A 21,133-nucleotide genomic window follows, 5' to 3' on the forward strand; every position below is an offset into this window, starting at 1 on the left:
TTTCTATGTTCTTACCAAAGTACTCCCATGACTTTTGTTTAGTTAGTTTTACACAGTGTTTAGCTTTCTTACATTTGTCTCTGTATTCTCTAAGAGCCCAAGCTGACTTATTTTCCAGGAACTTTTGATATGCTTTCTTCTTTTCTTTCACTGCCTCCTTAACTTCCTGTGTCCACCATGGAGTTCTGATTTTTCTATCCTTGCAGAAAACTTCGCCACATGCCTCTCTGGTTGAATCAATCAGTATTTTCTGCAGTGCTTGCCACTGAATTTCTAAGGTTTGGTTCCTATTCTCAAACTCTTTCATTTTTCCCTGAATAATGTTTGTGTGTTTTAGTCTACAGTTCACATCTGAGAGCTGCTCAACATTTTTATTCCCTTTAAAACTTTCTTACTTGTTCTTCTTTTCAATATGAAATTCAATTTTATTCTGCTCAAAACTAAATGGTGATCACTTTCAATTTCATATCCTCTGTATACTCTAATGTCCTGCACCAGGGAGAAAACATTACTATCAACAATAACATTCTCAATGAGACTTTTCTTATTCCTTGCCTCTTCTCTCCATGTGAATTTGAGCACATTTTTATGTTAAAATGGTGTTAGTAATAACCAGTCCATGTCCTGAGCAGAAATCCAACAGGTATTTGTCATTTTTATTAGCTTTGCTCTTTTCTCCAAATTTTCCCAAAATATTTTTGTATCTCTGACAATCATTTCCTACTCTGCTATTTAGATCCCCAACAATGATCAACTTTTCCGTTTTCATTGTGTCAGTTGCTTTCTTTAAAGCCTCAAAAAATTCCTCCACTTCTACTTTAGTAGAACCTTCTGTGGGACCATAGGCACAAATAAGTCTCATTGTCCAGTACCCCATTCTGATATTTGCCCATATTACTCTACTTGAGAATGACTGCCATTCAAGAAGATTAGCCTCATATTTAGTGTTGAATACTATAGCTACTTAAGGGTCAAAGCTGTATAACTGAGAGGAGACCTCCACATAGCCTTTAAAGGAATGCGGAGAGCCGACCAGGGCTTCTAAACTAATTTCCAATCCTCACCTTCTCGTGGAGCACCCTGTTGGGTATCTACTTAGATACTGAACGAATGAGGATGGGCTGGCAATTTTGGATTTAGTCGACCAAATTGTATTCTTATTGGTTAAACTAAAATAAAAAATGATGGTACAACATGACAAAATTTCATGCCAGCTGGGGTGTCGCCCGGTTAAACAATGCCCCTGTTGTTTTCGCCAGGGAACCAGGCGAACAACAAAAAGTCAGATACTGGAACAAATCTGAAAACACACCCCAACTCAACATCACCAGAGTTAAAGATCGGTACTATCAACATAAGAAGCCTGAATGGCAAAGAAATGAGCTAGCAGAGGAATTAGATAACTACCAGATTGACATTATAGGGGCGAATGAAACAAAAAAAACAAAAACTGGTGAGATTTTTCTGAGCAATAAATACAAAATGTTATATCCAGGCAATGACAATCAAGGAAAAGAAGGCGTAGCCATAGTATTCAGCACAAAATACGAGGCTAATCTTCTTGAATGGCAGTCATTCTCAAGTAGAGTAATGATGGCAAATATGAGAATGGGGAACTGGACAATGAGACTTATTTGTGCCTATGGTCCCACAGAAGGCTCTACTAAGGTAGAAGTGGAAGAATTTTTTGAGGCTCTAGAGAAAGCTACTGACACAATGAAAAAGGAAAAGTTAGTCCTTGTTGGGGATCTAAATAGCAGAGTAGAAAGTGATTGTCAGACATACAAAAATATTTTGGGAAAATTTGGAGAAAAGAGCAAAGCTAATAATAATGGCAAATACCTGTTGGATTTCTGCTCAGGACATGGACTGGTTATTACTAACACCATGTTCCAACATAAAAATGTGCACAAATTCACATGAAGAGAAGAGGAAAGGTATAATAAAAGTCTCATTGACTATATTATTGTTGATATTGATGTTTTCTCCCTGGTGCAGGAAACCAGAGTGTACAGAGGATTTGAAATTGGAAGTGATCACTATTTAGTCTTGAGCAGGACAAAATTGAATTTCATATTGAAAAGAATAACATGTAAGAAAGTTTTAAAGTGAATAAAAGTTGAGCAGCTCTCAGATGTGAACTGTAGACTAAAATACACAAAGATTATTGAAGAAAAAATGAAAGAGTTTGAGAACAGGAATCAAACCTTGGAGATTCAGTGGCAAACTCTGAAGAAAACATTGATTGATTCTGGCAGAGGCATGTGGTGAGGTTGTCTGCAAGGATAAAAAAATCAGAACTCCCTGGTGGACACAGGAAGTTAAAAAGGCAGTGAAGGAAAAGAAGAAAGCATATCAAAAGTTCCTGTCAAATAAGTCAGCTCGTGCTCTTAGAGAATATAGAGACAAATGCAAGAATGCTAAACACTGTAAAACTAGCTAAACAAAAGTCATGAGAGGACTTTGGCAAGAAAATAGAAAATAAATATCAAGAAGATGGCAAAATATTCTGGAGGTTGTTGAAGAAGCTTAGGAATGGAGGAAAGAGTGCTGTAAAAGGAGTTAGAGATGATAAAGGTGACATGAAAACTGCAGAAAAAGATATCCTTGAAGAATGGAGTAATTACTTTGAAAAAGTGCTACATGAAACAAGCAATGATGACAGCACATTGTTAAAAAACACTGACCAGGCATGCAGGCAGGAATACATATCAATACTTGAAGTAGAAATAGCCATCAAAGGCTTGATATGTGGATAGGTAGCTGGAGTAGATGATATTCGACCAGAAATGCTGAAGTATGGTGGTATAAGAGTCTTATAATGGCTGCACTGTCTAGTTTAGAAAGCCTGGACAGAGGGACGAATTCCCGATGATTGGAGTAGAGCTCTCATAGTACCCATATATAAAAAGGGAAATAAAACTGAATGTGAGAATTACAGAGGTATTTCCCTACTGAGTGTTCCTGGCAAGATCTATGCAAGTATACTTGAGAAACGGTTGAGAAGAATTGTGGAAGAAAAGCTTGGTGAAGAACAAGCTGGATTCAGGCCAAATAGAGGCTGTCAGGATCAGATATTCACTTTACGACAAATAGTCAAAAAAGCATGGGAATATAACAACGATCTGTATTTAAGTTTTGTCGATCTGGAAAAGGCATACGACATGGTGCCAAGAGAGAAGCTATTCAAAACATTACAGTTATATGGTGTTAATGGAGCATTATATCAAGCAACACTTAGTCTTTATTTTAGTTGTTAGTCAGCAGTTAGAATTGAAGGAAGTACAGGAAGATGGTTTAATATTAAATCTGGTCTGAGACAAGGATGTACATTATCCCCTCTGTTATTTATCATCTACATGGATCACATTATGAAGGAAAGTGGTATTAAACATGATATCAAAATTGGAGATGTTAATGTCAGCTCTTTGCTTTATGCGGATGATGTTATACTTCTAAATATATCCACTACAAGTTTGCAAGATTCTCTGACTAAATTGAATAACTGTTGTAACAGATATGGTATGAAGGTCAGCAATAAAAAGACAAAGACAATGAAAATAGGCAGAATCATTGAAAATGTCAACTGTGTTGTGGATGGAGAACCGGTGGAACAAGTAAAACACTTCAGCTACTTAGGCATGATTTTTACTGAAGATGGTAAATTAAGTGGTTATTTATTCATAACCACTTAATTATAAATATAGAAATTGACAACAGAATCACCAAAGCTGGTATGGTGGGAAGTCAATTGAATCAATTCATGTGGAATAAGAGAGAAATTAGTCAGAACACTAAATTAGCTGTATACAAGACAGTGTTCAAACCAGTTTTAATTTATGGATCTGAGAGCTGGGTCAGAAGTAAAACACTTGACCAAAGACTAGAGAGTGCAGATATGAGAGTCCTGAGAAAGATTAGAGGCGTGAACTGATGGCATCAATGGCAAATAGAATATTAAAAACGAGGATATTAAGAAAGAACTTGACATTGTCAGCATCCAGGAATGCATTAGCAGAACTAATCTCAGGTGGTATGGTCACTTAAACAGAATGTGCGAAGAAAGATTAGCAAAACAAGTGTTCTATGCCAGGTTGGCAGCAAAACGACCCAGAGGAAGACCAAGATATAGGTGAATAGATACGGTACAAAGTGCCTAAGACGATAGAAATATAAGATCTGATAATGTTGGAGTCTTGACAAGTAACAGACTGATTTGGAGGAAAATTGTAGATAGGAAGTTAGTAATGATGTAATTTTTTTCATGTAGTACTATCATATCCTGTATACCCCTTGAGGGTACATGGCAGGAATTTGATGATGCTGATGATGATACTATGGCTACTCCTTCTTTTCCTTGATTGTCATTGTCTGAATATAACATTTTGAATTTATTGCTCAGAAAGATCTCACAGTTTTTGCCTTTTTCTGTTTCAGTCACCCCCTATTATGTCGATCTGGTACTTATCCAATTCCTCAGCTAGTTCCATTTCTTTACCATTCAGGCTTCTTATGTCGATAGTACCAATCTTGAACTCTGTTGATGTTGAGGGGTGTATTTTAGGATTTGTTCCAGTAGTTGACTTTTCGCTATTCACCCTGGTTCCCTGGCAAAAACAATGGTTTGTTGTTTAACTGGGTGACACCTCAGCTGGCATGAAATTCTGTCATGTTGTACACCATTCTATATTTTGGTTTAAACCAGTATTTCCCAACGTTTTTTGGATCATGCCCCACATCAACGCCTCAAAGATTTTGATGTGCCCCCTTACCGACAATGGTGAGTGTTTTCAGTATATCTGTGGTGAGGTTACGAATGCAACATTTGGTTGGCTAAATCCCAAACTGCCCTTAAATTTTAAATTACAGTAATTATGGTTGCACCTCTTTTATGATCTAGTTCAACTAAGAGATGCAACCATCTCTTAGCTGAACTAAGAAGCAAAAAAGAAAATGAATTCTCTCAATTTTCTTGGGATTTGTATCTTAACCTATTAATTTTCTTAAATGCAAAAAAAAGCAGGTGCAGAATGCTTTACGTTCTACCAGTTTCACAATGACATCTAATAAAAATGGCTTTTCTGTAAGAATTGTTTAAAGCAAATATAAAAAGCAGGCAAGCTGAAGTAAGTTTCAAGCATATAGAATTCCATAATGACCAGAGGAAAAAAAAAAATCTTTATCTCAACAAAGAGATGTTCATGGCAGTTTAGAATAATACTAAAGAAACAACAGTATTATGCTGAAATCAGCTTAATAATGTTTGGTTTTCATATAGTAACCAATACTAAAAGATAGGAAATGTCTAAAAACCTCAGTCAAAATGAATTTAATGTGAGCAATAGCATGCCAAACCACTTTAAGCAATATAACAGAGGTTTACAGAATTGTAATGAGAGTGTTTTAGTTTCTAAAAAAATCTAAAGCAGATTATAAGACTTATGCAAGAAATGTGTACTGGACCATATATTCTTCCTTCTTATGATATTTAAAGGCATAAAGCACTGCTTGAATCCCTTAGAATGTATTGATCTTCTGTAATATATTGGCAGAAGTTTTACATTGCTGAAATACATTTTCAGCAATGAATGTGTGTGAATTTCAGCAAGTGAATAATAAATGCGGGACAGTAACCCCCCCCCCAAACTTACGTAAATTCGCAGTTACGTAATAAATCTCGAAAATGCAATAGCGCATATGAACATGTTTGCGGCTTTTGCATCTTTGACATCCATTGGAGTATGCAACGACAATGTTAACTAGACTTGGCATTCACTGCAAATGTAACGAATAGTAACAGGCAGTGACAGGTTACCGGTAAATGCCGAGAGCAGCAGAGGGCAAGTGCTCAAAAGCCGTAACATAAGGACTCCGTAAACAATTCCTCCTTTCCCTGACCCGTCAGTAGTCCATGCCTAATGCGGTTAGTTTAGTCACTTGTTTATCACCGTTAGTGTTCGTTGTTTATTTACCCTTAAAATGGATTCGAAACGCAAAACCGAATGCACTGGTAATAAATCTAAAAAACAAAGGTCTGCAATTACTTTAGAAGAAAAATTTAAAATAATTCGTATGTACGAAGACAGGAAAATTATATCAACAATAGCTCAGGATATAAATCGACCTATTTCGACGGTGAATACGATAGCGAAGGATAAAATTCGCATTTTTCATACTTTTATAGTTTATATCCGAGTAAATACTGCTGCATGATGTTTCATTTATAAAATAATACTGTGTAAATAATATACATATCTGTATATATACACACATATAATAATAATAAATATTGCAGTTTCTTATGAAGTTTCACTTAAGCAATTTATAAATTCGACTTACGTAAAGGTTTATGGAACACATTACTTACGTAACTTGGGGGTTACTGTATGTGGAAATATATAACTTTATGCCGCATATATCTGTGATAGTATAATATAGTTCAGCAAAGCATACCCAAGGAACATGAGATATGCTTTTCCTTTAAGGGAGAACTGTTTTTTAATTAACTTCTTATACAATTATTATTATTAGACACCTCCAGGGAGTCCAAAGACTCATCGAGGGAGAGTGTGCCAACAGCATCGAACAATTGGTCCCCTTCCAACTACTAACCGTGCTTAAACTTCTACCAGTATATTATCATGCAATACCAAAAACATAACAAAACCTACCAAAATGTCCCATTCTCATTCTGGATGATCTCTTCCAACACAGATATATAAAAAGCAATCTTCAAGATGAGTCGTGGAAAGACGGAAGGGAGAGGGAGATCTAAACAAGCATCTGTCAATGCAGCAGATATCTTTTAAACGCATTATGTTTTAAAACACCACCACCACCACCACGCCATCTAAAAGGGTTGATTTTGTTATTCAAATTTAATGTAGAGACAATTACTGCCATAGAGCAAATTTATTATGCATTTCTTTTCTGACTGGTTTGTTTCATGAGGAGAAATTCATATAATTCACCTTCAGTTGCAAAGCCTTTTATACAATGTTTCTTGTGTTCAGAACAGGATATGAAACCTCTTCACAAAATCTTTCTAAAACAATGTTTTTTTTTTGTATTTTTTTTTATGTGAGAATAGGAAAGGGAATTATGTCACCCTTGTGTGGACATATAAAGGGGAAAAATCAGCAGTGGTTTTGAAGCCGTATGTCATGAGAAGTTGAGAGAATGAGATATTTGGTTGGGTGTTGCTACAGTAAGCCAGGAAATGTGGAGGGTGGAGACAAAGAAATGTGTAGGCAACTTGGCTTAGTAAGCAAGTGAAGGGCAATCATTATGGGTGATTTCAATTACTGCAATACTGATTGGAATGAAGTGATGGGATTAAGGAATAAGAAGAATGAATTTCTCGAGTTCTTAACAGATGGCAATCTTAAACAACATGTAACAGAGGATACATGAGGGTTAAGAATTTTTAAACTATTCATATCATCAGAGGATGTGATTATGAATGGAGTGTCTAATCTTTTCCCATTCAGTAAGTTAAATCACCTGGGTTATAGTCAGTCATATGAGAATTTCTATAACGAAGGGATATATGCAGTGGTGAGCTATGAAAGTTTTAACAAAGGGCTCGCATCATCTGGCAAAAAAAAACCCGTATTTCACACAAAAATGTTCGTTGACACGTTCGCTGCCAACTACGAGTATACTCGTAGTTGGTAAACCAGTTACACAAGCCAGCTACAAGTATACTCGTATGATGCTTACTGCCGGCAACAAGATTACCATACTGACCTTGAAGAAGTGAAAATGCTTGGCTTGTGGAGCTAGCATCAAAACTGTATTCTCATAGATGGTATATGCTCTGCACAAGCCAACTACGAGTATACTCGTATGACGCTGACCGCCGGCAACGAGAGTACCATACTGATCTTGAAGAAATGAAATTGCTCGCCGTACAGGAACAGACTATGCCGAAGTAGCGTATCCGCTAACGTGTTAATATAATACAGCTTGTGTACAAAAGCTAATCAAAAAGTATGAGGGGGGACAATCAACCTGCAAAGGCTATCATTTATAAACAAATATTTCGTGATATAAACATGAAATATTTGCACACAATCACCTGTGTTAATTTATCTTACATAAGATAAACATTTTTTAACCATCAAAATATAATAAGAATAAAATCTTTTATAATCGCACATATGAAATAGTCCGCATTTTTTATAAATAAAATAAATTTCTTTGTTTGCGATAGAAGTTTTTATGACAATCTATAAATAATAAATAAATATTATCTAAACACAATAATATTGAAGTACGTTATATTTCTCTTTTGTTTTTATACTTCAAGTGATGACCAACGGTGCCAATCAAGGGGCATTATTTTATAGTCCTATTTATTTATATGCGATTACCAAAAGTGAATTCTTATTTGTAAAATGGTAGTAACAGTAACCATAATATTTAATTTAATAAAATCACTTTGTTAGGTTACTGTATGAGTTTTTCGCTTAATATATTTTAAAAAATTATGTGTTTTTTCTTTTTTTTGAAAAAATAAAAAAGTAAACAAGAAGAACAAGGGGCTTGCAAATTTGACAATTTGCAAATGGTGCCAATCAAGGAGCATTATTTTATAGTCCTATTTATTTATATGCGATTACCAAAAGTGAATTCTTATTTGTAAAATGGTAGTAACAGTAACCATAATATTTCATTTAATAAAATCACTTTGTTTAGGTTACCGTATGAGTTTTTCACTTAATATATTTTAAAAAATGTGTTTTTTTCTTTTTTTTGAAAAAAGAAAACAAGAAGAACAAGGGGCTTGCAAATTTGAGAAAAATTTAACATGGCTCGGGCGAGTCCCTTATAGCTCACCACTGGATATATGTGGAACTACATGGCTGATGATTATGAAAAGCTTAGGAAACAACTGGGAGCTATAGCAAAGAAGGAGGAGTTGAGTGAGAAGACAGATGACACTTAGGCATTGATCAAGAGCTATTTAACCTAACCAGCAATGTCTGAGTGTATTCCAAAGGTGAAAAGGTAAATAAAGTAGGAGTAAAATGGATGAATGAAGAAATTAAGTGTGAAATCTGGAAGAAGGCGCTGGAGGCAACACGAGATGTTGGTAATAATGATCAGTTGCATCATATTGCAAGGACAATCAGTTGCAAGGGCAGCAAAGGTTATAGCAGTACACAAGGTAAGACAATCACAAACATCCATGTATGTAGCGGGATTTGAACCTGCAACCTATTGGTTGCAGAGTAGGTACATTAACCACTCAGCCAACCAGGCTGGCATAATTAACAGGGAATTTTGAAGTATGTTAGATGACACATGGGAGTGATGGTGGACAGAGACTTAAAGTTTAGGGATTACATGGCTAAATTGTAAGAACAATTATAATACCATATAGTTTAATCCCTATGAGGTTCATTATATGAAAGTTTAGTGTAGTAGAGTCAAAATCAGCTTGTTTTGCTCACCTTTAATACATGAATGACATTTTTAAAAAAGACAGAGATAAATGAAGTTGCTAGAATCCTCCTGAGGTCAAAATAATATGTAAATGACAATTTGGCTCTGCAGGAATTGTTACAGGAAAGATTCAACAGATCAATTGTATTCTGCATTATAAATGCAGAATACAATTAGAATACAGAGTAAAGATAGGATCTGTAATGAACACCCACACAGATTGTTCATTCTGAAATAAGCAAGACAAGACATGCTTGATATATTTCTTATATAATATTTATATATTATGATGTGCAAGTATAACTGCTGAGTATAATACAAAGACTATTGTACAACCTTATTATATAAGATATATAATCAATATACAAAGACAAAATACTTACCAGTCTTTTAATAAATGCTGTATTCTTTTTTAAACTGGAATCTAATCTAGTAAAGAAACTCTCCTCAGGACGACTTGCTATCAGTATAGCAGGAGGGGAAGAAAAAGAGGCATTTCATTATTACTAAATGCTAAACAAGATAATTTGTGAGTATAAATATAAATATTTAAAAAGCTTCTATATGACAGGAGAAAAAAATAATCTTCCTTCCTTAGGTCATGTACCAGAAAATAAATGTGATAATTTGAAGTGAATTTTAAAATTACTTTTAAATGTTTATTTTTAGAAGTCTAACATTATAAGAAAAAATCCAGAAAATATGGGAAGATTTTATTTTACAATTAGCACAGAATAATTAATGCTTATAAATATTTCATAATTTTACAGATGTACCCATAAATGGAGAAAGGGTCAAGACTCTCCCCCATTTATGGGTACAGCTGTAAGACTTCAAAAAGGCCAACTGTCAAATAATACATGGTACAAATCAGGAGGCTGCCTATTAAGAGAAAAATCCTATTGCTGGTTACTCTGCAATTCTTGCCTGGATAGAGTCCAAGTATGGTGGTATGCAGGGGACTACAGAGGACATGTTTGGACAGGAGATTGGATTCCCTATGATGGCATGTTTGAGAGTCACTTCTCTGTGTATGTCCCAACTATAATATTTATTTAACTTTCCTCTCCACATACAATGAAAAACAACTTGCATAAAATTTTTATTGCAGATCACAAAAACACAAGTCCAAAAAATGGAAAAATATGGGGGGGGGGTTCAATTAATAAACTTATCTGAATAGCTCTTAAGGAATAAATTTTTAAAAAAAGTTTGTTTTTTTTAATTTAATTTTTTTTCCCACACCCACTTTACCAATATGTGCACCATAATCTACAGTTATCCAAACTAGACTTACAGACCATCAGCTAGTGACCTGAACAATTACCATCCATCTTATGTGCCAAAACTACACTTTACACAATTCCTTCTGCTACAAGGGCAGCACCTGTGCATTCATAAGAACTGACATCCCATGTCAAAAAATTGCAAAACCTCAAATCCTCCATTTCATCTGCTTTTTGCCTCAACATTTCTTTCCATTCATTTGATTAGTTCTCTAAATTCTGATAATTACACTAACCTTTGACATCTTTAAAGTTGATTTTCTGCAGTCCAAATACCTAAATAGTGAGGGTGATCTTTCACAACTCAACCTGGCTTCCCTTCTCAAGTTCCACTGAGCATGCATGCAAACAAAAATGCCAAGGTATTTGCCATTAGCAGTGACTTAATACAGTCCATTACCATACCAGAATACTACCAGACAATTTTTGTCATCCTGCCAGTACCCAAGAATATAATTTCTTGTCTAGTATTATTTATTTATAACCTAGTGGAAAAAAAAAACTTTTTATAACTATGTCCATGACTTCTATTCCTTCTTTCCATGACTACTGTCTCTGCTTCTGTTCTCCTGATCTAAGCACCTACTCAGACCAAGTAACAGAAATAATTCTTACTGTAATGAAAACCTTCATTTCATTCCACTCAAAATTCCCTAAGTCTTGATTCTCTAACAAGTGTGCTAATGCAGTCCAAGAATAAACTGCCACATCTGCTAAGAGGTTTACAAACCTTCACCATTAGTGAAAAGAGAATGGAAATTACACTGCTGAAAGTTTCCTTCGTTCTTATGATTTCTCTTCTACCCAGTCAATGTCTGGATAATTTAAGTCACACATAATGATTATTTGTTTAGTACCCATCAAGATAATTTGGCAATGCATTTCACTGTCCCCAGAGCAGATGATTCATCAGGTCCGTAATAACACCTAACATTTATTTTATTCTGTTAGACTTGACTTTTCACACCAGATAGCCTCAAACTACTGCTACATGGGACATTATTTCTTTCATGAGTTTCTACCCTAACTGGATACAAATCATCTGATATTAGTAGTACCCTTCTCACCCTACTCTTCTATACTTCCTAAAAATACTATGCCATTTAAACTTGATTCCAGTTAATACATCTGACTGACAGTCAGTTTTCACTAATGTCAAAAATCTTAGGGCAAAACATTCACCAAGGCAACAAACTTACCTTTTGTTTCTGATGCTCCTGGCATCTCTGTTTGACACAACAAGTTACTTCTAGTCTTTTTGTATACTTTACATCTACAGACTAATTTCAATCTTTTTAGGTCTCAGAGATACTCTAGATGACAGCCGTAGAAAGCTTTTTCTCTGGGCCAAAAGTACATTATATCTCTAATTATTTTATTGTTTATCTAAGCATGAGTAAACAAAAGTTTTGCACATGAGATATATTGATGACTTAAAAGTAATTACTATTTTTTCTACTTGTTGAACAATCATCCACTTCAGTTCTCTTAAATCATAGAGAATTGCCAACTTTACAACTTTGGGGAAAGTGGTGGGTAACCATCTAATCAATGACCAGCAATGTGGATTTTGATGCTCTGTCCACTTTGTGAGGGGTGCTTAAGGGTCAAAGCTGTATAACTGAGAGGAGACCTCCACATAGCCTTTAAAGGAATGCGGAGAACCGACCAGGGCTTCTGACCTAATGTCCAATCCTCACCTTCTCGTGGTGCACCCTGTTGGGTATCTACTTTGATACTCAACGAACGAGGATGGGCTGGCAATTTGGGATTTAGCCGACCAAATTGTATTCTTATTGGTTAAACCAAAATAAAAAATGATGGTACAACATGACAAAATTTCATGCCGGCTGGGGCGTCGCCCGGTTAAACAAGGCCCCCGTTGTTTTCGCCAGGGAACCAGGGCGAACAGCGAAAAGTCAGCTACTGGAACAAATCTGAAAACAAACCCCAACTCAACATCACCAGAGTTAAAGATCGGTACTATCAACGTAAGAAGCCTGAATGGCAAAGAAATGGAGCTAGCTGAGGAATTAGATAAGTACCAGATCGACATAATAGGGGTGACTGAAACAAAAAAGACCAAAACTGGTGAGATCTTTCTGAGCAATAAATACAAAATGTTATATTCAGGCAATGACAATCAAGGAAAAGAAGGAGTAGCCATAGTATTCAACACAAAATACGAGGCTAATCTTCTTGAATGGCAGTCAGTCTCAAGTAGAGTAATGTGGGCAAATATGAGAATGGGGAACTGGACAATGAGACTTATTTGTGCCTATGGTCCCACAGAAGGTTCTACTAAGGTAGAAGTGGAGGAATTTTTTGAGGCTTTAGAAAAAGCAACTGACACAATGAAAAAGGAAAAGTTGGTCCTTGTTGGGGATCTAAATAGTAGAGTAGGAAATGATTGTGAGACATACAAAAATATTTTGGGAAAATTCGGAGAAAAGAGCAAAGCTAATAATAATGGCAAATATCTGTTGGATTTCTGCTCAGGACATGGACTGGTTATTACTAACACCATGTTCCAACATAAAAATGTGCACAAATTCACATGGAGAGAAGAGGCTAGGAATAAGAAAAGTCTCATTGACTATGTTATTGTTGATAGTGATGTTTTCTCCCTGGTGCAGGACACCAGAGTGTACAGAGGATTTGAAATTGGAAGTGATCACTATTTAGTCTTGAGCAGGATAAAATTAAATTTCATATTGAAAAGAATAACATGTAAGAAAGTTTTAAAGCGAATAAAAGTTGAGCAGCTCTCAGATATGAACTGTAGACTAAAATACAGAAATATTATTGAAAAGAAAATGAAAGAGTTTGAGAACAGGAATCAAACCTTGGAGATTCAGTGGCAAACTCTGAAGGAAACATTGATTGATTCTGCCAGAGAGGCATGTGGTGAGGTTGTGTGCAAGGATAAAAAAATCAGAACTCCCTGGTGGACACAGGAAGTTAAAGAGGCAGTGAAGGAAAAGAAGAAAGCATATCAAAAGTTCCTGGCAAATAAGTCAGCTTTTACTCTTACAGAATACAGAGACAAATGTAAGAAAGCTAAACAGTGTGTAAAACTAGCTAAACAAAAGTCATGGGAGGACTTTGGCAAGAATATAGAAAATAAATATCAAGAAGGTGGCAAAATATTCTGGAGGTTGTTGAAGAAGCTTAGGAATGGAGGAAAGAGTGCTGTAAAAGGAATTAGAGATGATAAAGGTGACATGAAAACAGGAGAAAAAGATATCCTTGAAGTATGGAGTAATTACTTTGAAAAACTGCTAAATGAAACAAGCAGTGATGACAGCACAGTGATAAAAAACACTGACCAGGCATGCAGTCAGGAATACATATCCATACTTGAAGTAGAAAAAGCCATCAAAGGCTTGAAATGTGGAAAGGTAGCAGGAGTAGATGATATTCGACCAGAAATGCTGACGTATGGTGGTATAAGAGTCTTACAGTGGCTGCACTGCATAGTTCAGAAAGCCTGGACAGAGGGACGAATTCCCGATGATTGGAGTAAAGCTCTCATAGTACCCATATATAAAAAGGGAAATAAAACTGAATGTGAGAATTACAGAGGTATTTCCCTACTGAGTGTTCCTGGCAAGATCTATGCAAGTATACTTGAGAAACGGTTGAGAAGAATTGTGGAAGAAAAGCTTGGTGAAGAACAAGCTGGATTCAGGCCAAATAGAGGCTGTCAGGATCAGATCTTCACTTTACGACAAATAGTCGAGAAAGCATGGGAATATAACAAAGATCTGTATTTAAGTTTTGTTGATTTGGAAAAGGCATATGACAAGGTGCCAAGAGAGAAGCTATTCAATACGCTGCAGTTATATGGTGTCAATGGAGCACTATATCAAGCAATACTTAGTCTTTATTTGAGTTGTGAGTCAGCAGTTAGAATTGAAGGAAGTACAGGAAGATGGTTTAATGTTAAATCTGGTGTGAGACAAGGATGTACATTATCCCCTCTGTTATTCATTATCTATATGGATCACATTATGAAGGAATGTGGTATTAAACCTGATATCAAAATTGGAGATGTTAATGTCAGCTCTTTGCTTTATGCGGATGATGTTATACTTCTAAATAAATCCGCTACAAGTCTGCAAGATTCTCTGACTAAATTGAATAACTGTTGTAATAGATATGGTATGAAGGTCAGCAATAAAAAGACAAAGACAATGAAAATAGGCAGAATCATTGAAAATGTCAATTGTGTTGTGAATGGAGAACCTGTGGAACAAGTAAAACATTTCAGCTACTTAGGCACAATTTTTACTGAAGATGGTAAACTAAATATAGAAATAGACAACAGAATCTGCAAAGCTGGTATCATGGGAAGTCAATTGAATAAATTCATATGGAATAAGAAAGAAATTAGTCGGAACACTAAATTAGCTGTATACAAGACTGTGTTCAAACCAATTTTAACTTATGGATCTGAGAGCTGGGTCAGAAATAAAACACTTGACCAAAGACTAGAGACCACAGATATGAGAGTCCTGAGAAAGATTAGAGGCATGAACAGATGGCATCAATGGCAATATCATATTAAAAATGAGGATATTAGGAAAGAACTTGACATTGTCAGCATCCAGGAATGTGTTAGCAGAGCTAATCTCAGATGGTATGGTCACTTAAATAGAATGGGAGAGGAAAGATTAGCAAAACAAGTGTTCTCTGCCAGGTTGGCAGGAAAACGACCCAGAGGAAGACCAAGATATAGGTGGATTGATACGGTACAAAGTGCCTTAGACGATAGAAATATAAGATCTGATAATGTTGGAGTCTTGACAAGTAACAGACTGATTTGGAGGAAAATTGTAGATAGGAAGTTAGTAATGATGTAATTTTTTCATGTAGTACTGTCATATCCTGTACACCCCTTGAGGGTACATGGCAGGAATTTGATGATGATGATGATGTCCACTTTGTGTCCAAAAGATGGATGACCATCACAACCCATCTCTGGACAAAAGATATAGATAGGTTTGAAGACAATTAAGGACTTGTTCATAAGATTGATTGTATGGTCTGTCTTCTACTCTTTGATTGCATCATCAGTTTTTTTTTTTTTTTGTTTTTTTTTTTTGCTGGTCAGTTAAGTGTTGTGATAAATGGCTTCCTCTCCACTCTGTACTTTTACTAATTCTCTTCCTCCAGTACATAAATGACCTCTCACTGACTTCAAATGCTATCCAAAGTATTTGTTGATGACCAATGCACTCCATTTATCTTCATTAAACATGTGCACTGTAGTACTCAACTGAATCAAGCTTCACGATTATCCTAAATAACATTTTAATTTCTTCAGTGGGGAAAGGAATTGCAAGATCTCATTTCCCTTCTCTTTATTTTTGCTAATAACATAATTTCTAAACAAGATCAATTTTTTTTTTTTTCTTGTGCTAATTTACACCTCAAGCCTTTTCTAGTGCAAAGATCTCAACTGTAGCCTCTTCAGCCTTAAGAAAAACTGTGTCTTTTTCCCATCAAGACACTACTTATCTGTGCAACTGCTGATACTATAAATTTCAAATCTGCCGATCATGGGACACCGCTCACACCTAGATGGTGAACCAAAAACCACCCCTAAGAATGACTGATGTTCCATAAGAGATCAAGAAATTCAGTTAATGAACTCTCTCTCTCTCTCTCACACACACAGAGAAACATCCTCTTTCTGCATTATGACTTTTCTATAGGTATTTTCATGGACAACATTTGAGGAACTGGCATCATTCAGTTCAGCAGAATGTTCCTCCACTTTCTTCTAAGACTAAGAATATAAACAATTACTGGTCAACATCCATTTACTGTCCAGCTCTAAACTACAACACCAACTTCTCTTCCTACTCTTTATTCTTTCTACCTCTGGTCTTTGGAACAACCTCACTCATTCTTTCCTAAGACTACAAACTGCAGCTGGACCTTATCCACATGCACAGGGGCTATAGATTTTGCAACAATCAGTGCAGGGTTTATAAGTTATTTCTATCTCCAGTTTAAATGCTGAAAATGATGATACATACAAATTAACCATTTCCTTACCACTTTTAATATCTAGTACAAATTTTTTTTGTTAAATCTGTCTTTTGGAAATGTTAATTTAAATACAAAAAATTAGAAAGTCATTATTTCCTATTTTAAGATTTAATACACTGTGTATAATAAATTTACAAAATCTAAATTAATCATTTTATTTTTTACTTTCAAACACCTGATAAGTTGTCTCCTGGCTCTCACTATGAAGCCAGATGCACACATGGCCAGTCAGAAACAAAGAATGTTGCTAACCCTTGTTCAGTATTTCCACAAGTTTCCAATGACTTGTTTAGTTATCAGTATATACAGTTTTATGTGTGCACGTGCAAGCTCATGTATTTAATCTCTAATGGCACATATCGATTTAATTGCAAGAAACTTCATACAATTCCTTCTTTCACTGGATTGCTTCACCGACTACTTGAATTTGACAAAAAGTTATGATTATACTTGTAGACAACTTCAACACATATTTTCTTGATTTTCTTTAGATTATACCACCGAGTCTATGGTCTCACTTATGAGTAATTCAGTGAATTCAATAATTCACAACTGAAAGCTGCTCAACATTTTTTTTTTGGTACAGATTTTTCATTTCAATGCAATCTTCAATTTCATCCTACTAAGAAAACAGTGATCATTACAATGTCATATCTTATATAATCCTGTATTTTCAACTAGTCTGGAAATGTTACTATCAATAATAACAATCAATAAGGACTATTTCTTGTATGTTCTCAATACGAGAATTATACACATTTTTATTTATGCTGGAAACATGATGTCAGTAATGACTAATTCATGGCCAGAGCAAGAAATTCAGCAGTTTCTTAGAGTATTATTATTAGCTCTGCTTTTCCAAATATTTCTGCAAGTTTGTGATAAGTGGTGTTTAGGTCTCTAACAAAAACTAGTTTTTCACTTCTTCTTTACTTTAGTTACTTTTATAATGACTAGATTCTCTTTATAGCTTCATTACCAGGACCATCAGTAGTGCTACAGATATTAGTATTTCCAATTTCCTATTTTGAAACTTGCCCATACACTACTTAAAACATTTTCCCATTCAAGATCTTAATGGTGAACATTATATCTACTTCTTCCTTTTCCTGATCAACTACAAACAGAATTACCTTACAGATAATAATAATATTAACTTCTAAATAATAACTAAATTATATTATTAAGAAGTTTTTAATCTGTTTTTCCTCATTGTTTTCAGTAATTCCAATATGTCTACATGGTATGTGTAGCAAAAACATCCAATCAAGAAAGTACTGGAACGAATGGGGAAGTTACTTGAACTTTTAGACACCATAAAAAGAAGAAAAACTGCATATCTTGGATGCATTAAAATCTTAGTATAGACATGAATGGATTTTCATGTATTTTCATTCAAGCCTATGTGATGAAATAACCAATTACAGATTTTTTTTTTTTTTTTTTGCACTGATTGCTGTAATATCAACTAGGATACCCACTTTCCATAAAAACATAAGTTATGGATTTATGATCGAATCTTATTACTAAGATATTATCACAAATGTCAGAAAAATCAGATTAATAATAATAGGAAATCATAATCAAAAGCCAATGTTTTTCTAAACTTTTACGTACTTTCAAATTACTGAGCAAAAAAAAAAAAAAACTTCCCTCTTATGGTAGCCCAAATTAAGTAGTTAAGACCTTGAGTTGTCTTGATTTATACTAACATTGGGCAGCTAATTTAAAATAGGATGCTATTTTTGCCACTTATGTGTTCCCTGAAATGAGTTAATCCAGACTGAGTAACTCATCTCGGATGGAGATGGCTTTTTTCATCTGGAAATTATGGTTTTCAAAATAAATCAGAAAATCTCATTTCCAGAATTCTTCAATTAGAACACAAGCAATTAAAAGATATAACAGAGGTCTGGAAAGATATGGCAGCTAAAATTTCAAGACTGAGGTAACAGCAGATTGTCTACTGTCAAATGAATGTTCCTAGAATAGTTTTCGATTTTGTAGGAGAAACATCCATGCTGCTAGGGAAGATGATGAAAATTATTTCCATCTAAAAATAGAAGTATTATGCTAAAAAAGCCTAAAAATTCACCCACCATGGGCAGGTTTCAGATGAAATGTGAACCCTTGTCATATTCTAAAGCAAATACCTAGAAAACAATGGAACTTAATGTTTTATTTTAATTTTTATATACAGAAATATTATGGAAATAAGTTGCAAAATTTCATAAAATATACAGGGTGTTCGGGATAAATTTGACATATTTATAATTAATTATATTTTTCCGTAAGTTACATGTATTAACACACACTTCTCTTCATTTAAAAGTTTGGACCCTTCTTCATTCATATACAAGATGTCAGAAAGGATGGATAGCTGGAACCCACCTGAATCATGGAAGAGAATAACTTGTATCATGATGATTCGTGCCCGCCATCAAAATAAGGATATTACGACTGCTGCCCAATGCTCCCTGAATACAGTAAAAACAATCAGGCATGAACTAGAGACTTGCAATGGTGACTACGAGGATGTAGCAAGAAGAAAGATCCCTAGCAGACGATCTGATTGCGTTCGTACAGCAGAATTCCTCGCAAATCTGCAGGAACAGGTGTTGAAGAACCCTGGCATTGGAATTCGGGCTTTGTTCGTGGAGTTGCTAACTGTAGTCAAGCCCTGGATAACGAGGGTAGCCAATGGTAGGCCATATGTATGGCAGCAGGATTCGGCCCCTTGCCACACCTCTGGGAAAAGTCAAAAATGGTTGTCTGAAAATTTCTACGACTTCACCAGTCCAAATGTTTGGCCTCCAAACTCCTCAGACCTTAACCCCATGGATTATTTTGTATGGGGCGCAGTTGAAAAAGACACCAATCGCACTTCCAGTAATACAAAAGCCCAGTTAATGGATAAAATTAAAACAGTTTTTGCGGCCCTTCCCAGGGAGACTGTAGCATCAGCTTGTTCGAGGTTCCGAAGCAGAATTGAAGCTGTGATCGATGCTAATGGTGGTTATTTTGAGTAAATCTTGTTGATAGTATTGTAATTAACTCTGCCTGTAATGTTTTTTTGTCAATTCATTAAATTTAATAGATACAAAGAAGATTTTCTTTTTCCTTACGAAACTGTCAAATTTATTCCGAACACCCTGTATATATCTACTCGTTGTTATTACTATCACATACCTGAAGCATTATTATTGGCTAATCGCAATTTAGTTTTTATCCTTAACCTTTCAGAAGCTTCACTGGCAAATATTTCAAGCTGCTTCTATAGAATAACCAAGGATTTATAAATAAAGTTCATTATATTAAAAAATAAATTATAGATACATATTCTTTGTAAACCTCCACATTCAAGATTTAGCAAAATAAGTAAACAAATCTGAATGTATGTGATAAAAACAGACTTTTTTTTTTAATTTACTTATGGATGCATTCTTGAAAAATGATGAAAAAATTAAAAATATGTAAATTAAGAAGCAGTCACTTCAAATAAATAACAGAAGGGAGATGGCTGAATGTAAGGGCCAGTGAAGTTGAAGGCCAAGATGATTTACAAAATAAATAAATAAATAAAAATAATGATAATGTTAACAATTAACAGCAGGGTGTTTAAGGGTCAAAGCTGTATAACTGAGAGGAGACCTCCACATAGCCTTTAAAGGAATGCGGAGAACCGACCAGGGCTTCTGACCTAATGTCCAATCCTCACCTTCTCGTGGTGCACCCTGTTGGGTATCTACTTTGATACTCAACGAACGAGGATGGGCTGGCAATTTGGGATTTAGCCGACCAAATTGTATTCTTATTGGTTAAACCAAAATAAAAAATGATGGTACAACATGACAAAATTTCATGCTGGCTGGGGCATCGCCCGGTTAAACAAGGCTCCCGTTGTTTTCGCCAGGGAACCAGGGCGAACAGCGAAAAGTCAGCTACTGGAACAAATCTGAAAACAAACCCCAACTCAACATCACCAGAGTTAAAGATCGGTACTATCAACGTAAGAAGCCTGAATGGCAAAGAAATGGAGCTAGCCGAGGAATTAGATAAGTACCAGATCGACATAATAGGGGTGACTGAAACAAAAAAGACCAAAACTGGTGAGATCTTTCTGAGCAATAAATACAAAATGTTATATTCAGGCAATAACAATCAAGGAAAAGAAGGAGTAGCCATAGTATTCAACACAAAATACGAGGCTAATCTTCTTGAATGGCAGTCAGTCTCAAGTAGAGTAATGTGGGCAAATATGAGAATGGGGAACTGGACAATGAGATTTATTTGTGCCTATGGTCCCACAGAAGGTTCTACTAAGGTAGAAGTGGAGG

The 21,133-nt window shown here is 35.3% G+C and overlaps 1 protein-coding gene across 8 annotated transcripts in view; it reads right to left on the bottom strand.

Annotated features, from left to right (window-relative positions):
• Positions 1-21,133, bottom strand: part of Upf2 (UPF2 regulator of nonsense mediated mRNA decay) — a 705,876-nt gene that overhangs the window by 624,378 nt on the left and 60,365 nt on the right. For 7 of the 8 annotated variants that reach the window (XR_016550243.1, XR_016550244.1, XR_016550245.1 and 4 more), the window contains 2 exons: positions 19,986-20,070; positions 9,834-9,910 (listed from right to left, as the gene is read on the bottom strand). Coding sequence is in view for 5 of the 8 variants with exons in the window: in XM_090412115.1 (XP_090268241.1) it covers positions 9,834-9,910; positions 19,986-20,070 (162 nt within the window). In the remaining 3 variants the exon portion in view is untranslated. The remainder of the gene's footprint in view (positions 1-9,833; positions 9,911-19,985; positions 20,071-21,133) is intronic. The other variant, XM_090412106.1, reaches the window with a different exon arrangement.

This window comes from Typopeltis vanoorti, chromosome 2 (genome assembly GCF_054136105.1).
Source record: "Typopeltis vanoorti isolate ZY-2024b chromosome 2, IOZ_Tvanoo_1.0, whole genome shotgun sequence".
In the NCBI taxonomy this organism is placed as follows: Eukaryota; Metazoa; Arthropoda; class Arachnida; order Uropygi; family Thelyphonidae; genus Typopeltis; species Typopeltis vanoorti.